Below are 11,951 nucleotides of genomic sequence, written 5' to 3'. Positions count from 1 at the left end.
CCGTGCAGTCCCTCCCCTACAAACCTTTCAACAGGATACTATTCTCCTTTTAAACTTTCTCTCAGAACACAGCTATCGAGTTTCACCCTCCAAAGTTCAGCTGTCTGCCGCTCAGGTCACATACCTGGGAGTTCAGCTCTCCCCGCGCTACAAAGCCATTACCATAGACAGGAAAAAACTTCTCCAAACCATGCCCATTCCAAGACCACACACAGTAATCCTTTCCACGCCAACTGCAGTTAAACTGCGGGGTCTTCCCCCTTAGATACACAACTCCCACCTTAAGCCATTTATCTCGGCTTATTCCCCTCCCACCAAATCTCCCACAGGTTCCTACTCCTCCACCCTGAAGGGACCTCTTACTCTCGGCATTTCGCGCTGCTCATCTCCACTTCCACTCATCACTGAAGTTTCTGCGAGCACGGAGTCCTAAGACCTCCCTTACAACAGCCATGCATCATGCTTCAGGATTATTAACCCTGGTCTCAACACTTACTCTCTCACCAGACCTATCTTCCCAACACCAGCCCTTTCTTCTCTTTCAGACTGTCCAAAAGATTGCACCATCAAGGATTCCCTTTGCCCTACGGGTTGCTTTTCTGCCTACACATATGTCCCCAAAAATGCTATTAATTCAGCCACCCTATGTAAACATAGCAATCAGCCCAAATGCAAAAAAATTCTAACCAAACCTTTAACCAGCTTATATTACAGGATTACCAACTCCTCTCCAAAGATGATCATCCTTATTGAACCTGGAAAATGCCATCGCCACTGCAGACCAAGGACTCATCTGAGGACTGCCCCCCATCAATACAAAAATGAACTTCATCGCCCCTAATCAGCAGGAAGCAGTTACTGAAGACTGACCTGCACCCCTTCCCAAATCCTCTACCACCTATAAAACAGAAAAGGGAGGAATGTAAGAATATAGTAATTTATCCTCCATTTGCCCCATGGTCCCAAGCACACAAGCCGGTGGGTCTTGCTGGGCTTACCCCGCCTTATCTCTAAACACCCCGACCCTTCCCCAAGGCAACAGGCCGAGCGGATGCACCACGCTGCTTCTCTCTCTCTCTCTCTCTCTCTCTCTCTCTCTCTCTCTCTCTCTCGCTCTCTCGCTCTCTCTCGCTCGCTCTCTCGCGCTCTCTCGCTCTCTCTCGCTCTCTCTCGCTCTCTCTCGCTCTCTCTCGCCCTCTCTCTCTCTCTCGCTCTCTCTCCCCTCTCTCCTCGCTCTCTCTCCCCACCTCTCCCACCTCTCTGCTCTCTGTCCCACTGCTCTCTCCCTCTCTCTCCCCACCCCCCTCTGGGGCAGCCACTTTCTCCTTCAGATAATAAAAGTCTCTTGCGTGAGCCCGTGTCTCCTGAGTCGTTCTAGGTAAGGAGGGTCGTGGCTAGATACCCTTTCATCCAGAACCTCCGTTGAATGAATCTAATTGGCAGATCCAATCTTGCATACAGAACCCTGGCTGCAAAGGAAGTCTGGGTAATGTAGTTTTTGATAGTCCTACCTCTGCAAACCAGGAAGACGCTCTAGGAGGAGGAGGTTGAAATGAGTGCTGAACAACAGTCCACTCTATCCACAACAGAAAACGTGTACTCACTACAATCCTCATTGCCATTGCATGTAGTAGCCTCCAGTGAATATAAACTTCAAATAACCAATAACCCTCAGAATCCAGCGAAAATCTAATATGGGGCCTTGACTGGAAGCCAGAGCAGAATCTAATGTAACACAGGTACCGGCATTATCTAACCCCGGTAATTCCTAGTGGGAAAGACGAATTGGCCCCTGCAGATAGGGGCTGACTTTATTTGACCCACAGGTATGGTTTTCCCACCTCGGATTGAGCACAGGGGTCCTAAAACCCCTTTAACTTTCCCAACCACGACAGCTTCCCCCATCTGACCCCTCTCAGGAGGCAGTGTAGAGTACTGGTGAAGATAATCTCTGGGAAGACTGCAACTGCCTTCTGCACGTTTGCATCCTCACCACTATTCGGTGGCTATCCCGATAAATGCTTACGCAAGAGAAAAGGGCAGGCATGAAAACAAGATGACTATTTGGATTGCAGGTAAAACCCAGGACCAGAAAACGGCCCTTGTCCACTGGAGCAGAAAACTACAAAGTCGCAGACGTCAATTCGATCACCGTCGGGTGACCTAAGAATAATACAGGTGTCCTAGGAGAGATCATTGGCAGTGGGCGCAGTGGAAGGTCCCTAGGGGTGTGGAGGTGCAGCAGCGGCACAGCGCCGGGGCACGTGGAGAGAGAAGAGGAGCGTCCGCCAGGACCGGCGCTCGGGGGATGGGGCGACAGGTAGGGCCCCCCGAGAGCCCTCACCGAGCCGGGGAACAGCTGGCAGAGCCGCGCCCGCCCGCCGACCGCAGCACGAGCGCGGCCCCTTTAAAAACCATGTAAACAAAGCTTTGTTCCCCCGGCCCCCTCCCCGCGCGCTCGCAGACCCGCTCCGCCCCCCGCCCCCCGCGTCCCCGGGCAGCTGACGTTGCTCGCGCCTTTACGCCGTCCCAACGGCGCTACGCATTCTCCAACCGCGGTAGCAGCCGCCGGGGCCTGCGCAGCCGGGCAGCGCTACGCCGTGAGCGTAGCGCGACAGTCCCCCAGCGCGCAGGCGCAGCGGCGACGGCGGCGGCGGCGGCGGCGGTGGCCCGGCCGAGGTGCGCGCTGGGGGGGAGGAGGGCCGGAGAGGAGCATGAATGGAGCAAAATGGCGGATCATGTGCAGGTGAGAGGAGCCGCGGGGAGGTAGCGGGCGCGGAGAGTGGGGAGTGGGGGGCGCACGCGGCCCAGGGGTGCGAGCCGGCTTGGGGTTCGCCAGGCCCGCGCCGCCGCCACTCGGGGCCGCGGAGCCGCCGCCCGTCCCGGAGCTCCGGGGCCTTTCCCGCCTCCCGGGCCGGGGGCCTCCTCCATCCCCTCCCACCCGGTCCCGTGCCGTTGGTGCGGTGCTGGAGGTGCAGGGATCGCGCCTGGGCGCGCACAGCCCACCTCGGTCGTTAGGCGCTGGCTTCCCGCTGGAGGAAGGCCTGGCGAAAGTCCTCGGTGTCCCCAGCCGAGGAAGGGAGGGAGACCCCCTGCCGCCTCTGTCCTGAGGGGGACTTCCCCATTCCACCCGCCGGCCCTAAGCAAATAACAAAAAGGAAACCTCACACGGATAAGCCTCGCTCTCCTGAGTCTTTCCCGCCGCCTTCCTCCCCACGCCCCCGAATACAGGAGACCCCCCTCCGACCTCCTTGCCCTCCCACGGATGCGCCCTTCTCTCCCACACTCCCGACCGCACAACCTACGGGGCCGAGAGCCCCAGTCCTCCAAAATGGGTGCCCAGGCCCTGGCCCGCCTTCTCTCCGGTCCCCCTATCCACAGAGAAAGAGTTCAGTGCCCACACCTCGCCTGAAACGCGGGGTGGAGGGGGGTGTGTCTGAAGTGAGAGATGCACCGTTGGGTGCGGACTTTGCTGTGGAGGGTCCTGAGCGGGCTCAAGAGCTATCCCGGGCATGCTTTGGGCCCAGGCCACTTTTCTTCAAAGATGGCACAGGCCCTAGGAAGAGGTAGCCCCCACCGAACCTAACAGTAGATGGAGGAGTGCGGGGTTATTTGGTGCAAACTCGATACAAGTTTTTCCTCTCTGTGCCTTAGGTCTGATGTTTTTATGACAGTTACTGATACTTACTAGTCAGAAACCTTCGGATTTTCTAGGTAACCGCACAGGTTTTGTATTGTTTGAAGGAAAAGGTAGAGGGCCTAAGAGTGTCGCCGTATTTTTATACTATATAGTATCATTCCTCAAGTTAAAGAAAGATCTTATGTATCTATAAGAATCGACTGGTTACACCAGTTTCTTTGGGAGAAAGGAAACTAAGGAAATTTTCAGGCCAGGGATCAGAGTAGATCTTTGGAATGGGGTGGACAAGTTATCAGGGCAGAATTATTTAAAAATTGTAACCACAGATAGGGAATCACAAGATTTTTGTTTCAAAGTCAGTATCATGGCATAATTCAGAAGAACCAGCAAAACTTGATATAAGGTAATAATAATAATAATAGTGTAGCACCTTGAGTTCTATAGCAGCCATTTCTAAGAGACATGAAGGAGTTTATGTGATTTTTTTTAAAAGGATTCTTCCATCCAAAAAGAGTAGTTAAGCAAGAATTACTTCTCATTTCAAAGGAACAAACCAAAGCAGAGAACTTATAGTAAGGCTAAGTGGACCAAAGGCTTTTGACTTTGGGTCCAGTACCCTTATCTATCGATGCAAAAAATAATAGTGTCCACGAGCATTCCAGAACATGGTTTGAATAAATAGCCTTTCTTAATGATGCTTTGGAAAGCAGAAATCAGTGTACTTTTATTGAATATAAAACTCTTCTAATGTAAAGAAGTATCTCTCAGTGTATCTCTTCCACATTTTGAACCAAAAAGGTTGTACCATTCCTCACCAAGGAAAGTCAAGATGCAATCCTCATCATGTTTGGCTCAAAGGAAGGTCTGCCTTACTTTTTGTAAAGTGATGTTATGCTCCACCCACCCCAAAACAAAAATCTAACTAAGTAAGAATTTATTAACTTTTCAAAACAGAGGAGTATGTCAGTCAGTGTTTTTACTTTTAAGAGCTGCAGTATGTTACTCTCTAAATTAGTGGTCTTTGTATCAACAGGACAAGTGTGTAAGATAATTTTTTTCTTTTTAGATAGAATGGGGCATATTGCTCTTTGTTAGACCACTAAATTAGTATTGGATACTCACAGATGGAACTTCATCATAGCAGAAAACCCCATATGGAGTGAGTAAATAAATGAAAGGGTTAAAGACAAATCTGAAATGCTTTGGTGGGGGGAGAAATACTTTTCTCATAACACTGTTTGAATATGAAGTTTAAAGAGGAGACTATTACACATTCAAGACGGTGATTATTTGAAAGTCTCATACGTAGTACTAAACAGTTGAGTCACTTTATATCTAGTACTTTGCTGAACCACCAGGGTGAGCAGTTTTCTTTACTGACACTAAGCAAGCATCATATGATTCTCAGGCTGAAGTCCTCAGCATCTCTCCTGATAGGTGTCTTGTGGAAGATTTAAGTGTCACAAAACATTAGTAATGGGAAAATTACAATATTTGAGGTGTCTTTTAACTCTATTGATGTCATCCATCTTTTTTCAAAAAGTGGCTGTAAGCAGCTCCTTATTGTGATGGCTTTCTTATTCGTGGTCTTAGATGACCTTACCTAATATGTACCACAGAGACAGTGATTACAGAGCATTGGCTGCTTAAAAAAAAAAAAAGATTACTCATTTGTATTTATCTTCAAGTGCCCACTTTTTTTTTTTTTTAAACCTGTAACATTAAATGAAGATAATAAGGATTCAGTATCTTGCTGGCTAGCTATTGCAGAGATGAAGACAGCTCTTAGTGTACATGGGTCATGAAAAAGAAGGATAGATGATAGCTTTTCTAGTGCTGACTGATGTTCAGGATCTTGAGAGAAAATGAAAGAATATATAATGTCATGTTAAATATATTACTTAATATATGAATATATGTAACTATATTAGCTATAGAATATAAATGAAAGATAGCTCTGGGATTTTGTTGGATGATGTTGCTAGACTAGGCCTTATACGGAATCTTACAGCATTATTTACTGGGCTGTGCATTATGACTATGTAGTAACAAAGTATTATTTCAAATAGTCATATTTTGTTTTAAATTTAAGGTGCAATAATTAAATATTGACCACTGGTCTAACTCTAGGGAGTCATGAGGTATCATTACAACTGGCAGGTTAAAATTTAACAGAGTGCAAGTTTAGCCTGATTATAACAAAAGTGATAGTTGTCTTTTCAGTTTTAAAAATATGCAAGGAAATGATAGAGCTATGGTGGTATAATAGTCCATTTTGAGGAGGGGCGTCTGTACATATTTTGAGAATTTGAATGGAAAAAAACATAGCTATTTTAACTTTTCTTTAGCTAAACTAATACCATATAATGCTTAATGTGAGCAAGACTACTGCATAGGATTCAGAGCTGAGAAAGACTGTATAGCCAGACTGCTGAAGTGTTGGAGTCTGACACTCTCTGGGGCAGGTTTGTTCAGATGTATAAGAAGTAGCGAATTGACTTCCAAATACGCTACATTTGTTTTAGATGAAACTGAAACAACTACATCCCCTCACTCGTGCCAGTTAACCTCTTCTGTGAATTTACACAAATGATATGTACGCACATATTATCTTTACTTGGTAACTCTGCCTTTAGTGTATTTCTTCTAGTGAGGAATGCGTTCAGAAAAATTAAGGGATGTACGTATGCATGTGGTATCATTCAAACTCTTATGCAGCAAAGCACAAAACATTACTATAATGGCAAATAGATGGAGATAGGGGACAGAAGCATTGAGAGGATCCGTGTTCTGTAGCTTACAGAGAAATTAACTTCCATTTGATCCAGATATTGATGTTCATGATCACCAGCTTTATTTTCTTTTTTCTTGGCTGGATTTTGAAAGCAATATTGTACCAGTCTTCTGAGATGGGAAAGTTGCCAGTTCAAACCAATAAGCTAATGTCTTTGTGGGTACAACTACTGAGGCTACTTTGCTTACTTCAATATACGTAAGAAAGAGAAGTGTTTAGCAATTGCATCATTTTAAAAAACACAAAACATACATTATCTCAAATTTTCTCGGAGTCAGGAATCAGGGAGTGGTTGAACTAGGTGCTTCTAGTTCGGGGTCTTTGTTTGCAGTCACACTGTCAGCTGAGGCGCAGTCTCGACTTGAGTGAAGATAGAAAAATCTGCTTCCAAGCTTACTCACGTGGTCATTGGCCGACCTCAGTGAATTTCCTGCAGGCTCTTGGACGAAAGGGCCACAGTGTCTCACTGGCTGTTGTCCACAAGTTTCATGCCTTAACCGCATAGGCCTCTCCTAGTACATCATTTTAAGGACCTCTCTTTTACATTACATATGGATGCATTGTGTAAGCAACCCATCTTTGTTAATGTTTTGAGTTTTTTTTAACCTTTTGAAATCTATCTTCAGACAGATACAAAAATCATAGGTGTTCAGCTTGATGAATTTTCAGAGTGAACACTCATGTAACCAACATCCAAATCCACAATATTATTAGTGCCCCAAAAGTTCTTCTGATGCCCCTTTCAACAGTCACCCTTTCTTCCTTCCTCCTAAGGGTAACTACTATCCTGTCATTTGGTTTTTAAATATGCTTTTAGAAGTCAAGCTGCATAAAGCCTCTCTCTCAGAATTTGAATTCAAAGATGGGAAGCATTATAGAGCCATGGTTCTTCAGCTTTTAGGAGAGTTTGATTTGTTTTCTGTTGTTTTTAGAATGTGATGGAAACTCTCTGTTCCCTAGGGAGGGAAAAGCATACCTACATAAAAATTTATTTTGAGTTTCATATTTATCCCAGTTTAGGCTATTCGTGGACTTTAGAACTAGAGTTTAAAGATAGATTGTTTTTTTTTTTAGATGAAAATGTCCACATTTTATTGAAAAACTGGTTTACAAGTATTTCTCTGTGGCCTGTGTGAAAGGTTAGTTCACTACAGCAAGGAATTCTCAGTGGAATGAGATTGGTACCCAGGCAGGCATATCAAAATCTTGGGGAAAAGAGAGGAATTGTCAAAAACTGTGCACTAAGTATGTCTGATATTTGCATCCCCAGCTCTTCACTCCTTCGTATACATTTATACACACAAGAGGTACACAGTCATGATCCCATGCACCCCTACTAGCAGAAATGGAAAGGGTGTGTTTGAGAGAAGGCATAATTGGAAACTTCTTGCTAGCATTTATCAAACTTTAGCTGCTTGCCGCTTTATTTGGTCTCATTTAATCTCTGTAAGGTAGGTATTAAATAATAATGAAATTTTCCTTGATATAGGCTGATGGAAGGTCCTCTCATGTCTTTGGAAGACTGGCAAAGTGTTGGAAGATTTAGGTGATGATGGTAGTGGTAGTTATTATATAATACTTACGGGTGTGGTGCCTTGGTTGGGGTAGAAGAAAAGGAATTAACATTTATTGAGCACCTGTCTGATGCCAGGCACTGTGCTAAGCCCTTTTATGCCATTTAATCAGGCAACTCCTTTAGTCTTTGAGCCTGGATGAGGTGATCTGTTAAGTCCCTTACACTTCCCACATTCTGGCTGAGATTTCCAATTGTCATCCTTATCATTCTCTCCAGATAAATTACAGTTCTCAATTCAGTAGGTCCATGATCATAAATTTTTTATAATATTTATGCTAATACTAATATTTCCATTGCATCTACCTTAAATATGCCTTCCTCCTTCCCACCTCCTAATTTCTTAAATGCACAGGTTTTTTTTCAAGGAACTAACTCTATAGCACTTCTCACAAATTGGGCTTGTTTATGTCCCAAATGAGTAAAGAGTTCCCGTAGTTGAACAGTAAGCAAATGAAAGACGTTTCCTATTGGACAAGACGTTGACATTACTCGTCATGTTGATGCCAGTAGACTAAAAAATGATTGTCTTAGAGAAAGATTAGTTAGATGAAAAACAATCAAAATGCTTTCCAATGAATACCTCTGAAAGAAATTGGATTAATAAAATATCCCTTGTGCTATGTCAGAAAGTTGTGATCTTATAGATGTGGTGGACTTTTCATTTTTAAGTCTGTGAAGTTGGTTGAACACAAATGCTGATCTCATTTGTACTTAGTGTGATAAAAAGTTACAGTGCTTTTGAAGTGTGTAGTCTCAGAAAGAACTGAGTTTGCTACACATTTTCCCTAAAGTTTGAGTCAATTTTATGGTTGGAAGGGGTGTGTTTAAGGCCAGAAAAGAGAAAAGCAGGATTTTTTTCCAATTATACTTAGGATTATTTGCAGTTTTGAGAGCGTGTATCTTAAGTTTGGCAAAAGTCATCTCAAAGTTCAGTTTTTTAACCTCATTCACTTCTACTGACTCCTGAATTTTAGTGTTTTCTCTTTGCCGAAGGATATCATCTAGAGTCAAGCATGAAATTTAATTTGACTTTAGGAAACTATAACATAGTTTGCTCTGAAAATAATGTGTATTTCACATAGTTGTACTCAACTGGAAAAAACCTCATCCCAGTTTTGCCTAGTGTGTAGCTACAAATTATATGCAGACTATTGTTTGTTTTGTGTTAATAAGTAATTATTTTTATTGTCAGCTTGTCATTGACCCATCTGAGGAAAAGGTCTTGTCAGAAACTAATCTGAGGCGTACCCAAGAATTGAAAAGATTAAATAAAACACTGGGAAATGGGACCTTGTTTTCCTTACTCTTAATATTTTGAACTGATAATATTGTTCCAGAGCCAAGCAGATTTTTTCAAGCCTTCATAAGACCTGTAACAAAATATTGTTAAACAAATTGAACCTGAGCAACAGGGTGTATTCAAAATAGGAACATTATTCCAAAGGTGTTACAAATGAAAACTTGTAATATAAACAGTTATTTCCTAATTCTTGGGGTTCTACATTTTAGTCAGACTTAAAATCCGTGTTAAACAGGGAGGTCAGAATGTTGTGAACAGGAAAGGTTTCAGTTCACAGAATTCCTATAACCTATCCTTTCAAAGCTGTTTGATTTGGGTTACTATTAATGTGCTCTAGAGGTCCCATGGGCACATTTCCCATCCGCAGAGATAGTGTGAGACTTCAGACTAGCTTCTTGCCTATCTCTCCCTTATCCAGCTCCTCAAATGTATACAGCATTTATAAAAATGAAGATACCAGTTCTTAGAGATTTCTGTGGGTAAATCTGATGCCGGTGGAATGAGGACTTCCTTTAAATCATCTTTGTGTATACAATCAAAATACACATTTCCTCTTAACTCCAGAATTTGTCCCCTCCTCAGTCCCAGGCAACCCTGGTCAACTTTCTGTCACTTTAAATTAGCTTGCATTTCCTGGAATTTTATATAGTGAACTTACTCCCCTGTACTTTTTTGTGTTTTACTTTCACCCAAAATAGTGATTTTGAGAGTCATTCAGGATGTTGCATAGTGTCAGTACTTGATTACTTTATATTGCTGAGTCATAGTCCATTGTATCAATGAACCATATTTTATGTATCTTTTTACCCCTGGGGGAGTATTTGGCTGTTTCTAGTTTTTAGTCAGTGTGAATAAAGGGGCTGTATAAATAATTCACATGCAAGTCTTTGTGTAGACGTGAATTTTCGTTTCTCTTGAGTTAAGCACCCAGGAGTAGAATGGCTAGATACTGTATGTTCAACTTCTTAAAGAAACTCTGTTTTCCAAAGTGATTGTACCATTTTAGTTTCTCCCCAGCAGTACATAGGGGTACCAAGTGCTCCGTATCTTCACCAACCTTTGGTATTGCCTCCCTAGTGGGATCTTACTGTAGTTCTAATTTGCGATTCCTTGATGACTAATGATGTTGAGTATCTCTTCATGTGCTTGCTGGCCTTTAGTGTATTTCAAGAGGTTTGTAAACCATGCTGGTGGTTTGGCCTCAGAGCCTGTTTTTGTCTGGCCTAAGAACTAAGAACCGTTTTTTACAATTCTTAGTGGTTTAAAAAAAAGAAGGTAAAAGAGAGTAATATTCCATGACACATGATAATTGTATGAAATTCTAATTTCAGTATTCTTAAAGTTTTATCGGAACACACCCACATGAGTTCCTTTATAAATTTTCTATAGCTACTTTTGTGCTACAGTAGCAGAGTTGAATAGCTGTGACAGAGACTGACCCACAAAGCCTAAAGTAGTTACTGTCTAGCCCTTTACAGGAAAAGTTTGCAGACTCATGGGGGATATGTCCCTTCAGATTTATTACCTGACTTTTGGATAGAGAAGGGACTAGCCCGGTGTGGTTCTAACCAAAGCCCAGTTTGATAGGAACCAGGTCAGACTTGATATGTTTTGTTGACTGTGGCATTCTGGGACCTGTACTGCACTGCAAAAATGATAACCACTAGCCACATGTTGCTATTTACATTTAAATATAATTAATTTGAAAATTAAGTTCTTCAGTCATTCTGACCACATTTCAAATGCCCAGTAGCCAGATGTGGCTAGTGACTGCCACATTACACAGTGCAGGTATAAAGTATTTCCATTATCACAGAAACATCTACTGAATAGCTACTTTAGTATAAGAAAAAACTTGTCATTGAACCAAAGAGATTGGAAACAAAAGTAGAACATGGGTTATCGAATTGCTTTCCTGGGTACCTATAAAAATAAGCTAGATGATCATTCTCCCAGGTAAGTGAATGTGAATAGATATATTAAGGTATTTAAGATTACTTAACTGTTCATGCTTTGAGCCTATGATGTTCTGATCTCTTAGACGAGTGAGGAACCAGCCAATTCCTACAGTAAAAAATACAGCAGTCAAGAAATTCAGATTTTTACTGACAGTAAGTAGTGTTTTAAGAACTTAAAAATGTTTTTTAAGTAGCCTACATGTATTCTTCTCCAAAGTACTTTGCAAAAACAGACCTTGTAGAACTCCCATTGTATTTGAAACCATTTTACAGATAAGGCAGAGAATATTGAGGAAGGGATTAAACCATGAAATCATTTATTCAAGGTGCTCAGTCTTAACATACTAGCAATTCTGGCTCCCTTCAGCTACTCATTTTAAAATATTGACCTTAAGGTTTTTCAAAATGATAGCATTAGCTCTGAAAATAACCCAGAAATATTCTAAGCTAAAATGATTAAGATGGGCTATTTTAAGATTGAATTTAAAGGCTTTCTCAGGTCACTGAAAACTGTTTTGTGTGATTATACTTATGGGGGCAGGCATAACTGATTTTTAATAGTGAAGTGGAGATCATTAAACATCAAATAGTTGTACTCTTTGGCAGAAAAAAAAATTATGAATTATTATACATGATGAACTGTCTTGTTCTTAACATATAGATAGTCATGTCAGTATAATCCA

The 11,951-nt window shown here is 42.4% G+C and overlaps 1 protein-coding gene across 1 annotated transcript in view; it reads left to right on the top strand.

Moving 5' to 3' along the window:
• The first annotated feature begins 2,572 nt into the window (after positions 1-2,572).
• XPO7 (exportin 7) overlaps positions 2,573-11,951 on the top strand; it is a 77,158-nt gene continuing 67,779 nt past the window's right edge. The window contains exon 1 of the mRNA XM_057490294.1: positions 2,573-2,746. Coding sequence (XP_057346277.1) covers positions 2,729-2,746 — 18 coding nt within the window. The 5' untranslated portion in view covers positions 2,573-2,728. The remainder of the gene's footprint in view (positions 2,747-11,951) is intronic.

This window comes from Manis pentadactyla, chromosome 1, assembly GCF_030020395.1.
Source record: "Manis pentadactyla isolate mManPen7 chromosome 1, mManPen7.hap1, whole genome shotgun sequence".
Taxonomy (NCBI): Eukaryota; Metazoa; Chordata; class Mammalia; order Pholidota; family Manidae; genus Manis; species Manis pentadactyla.
The sequence above is the reverse complement of the archived record's forward strand: the minus strand, read 5'-3'. Positions and strand labels throughout refer to the sequence as shown.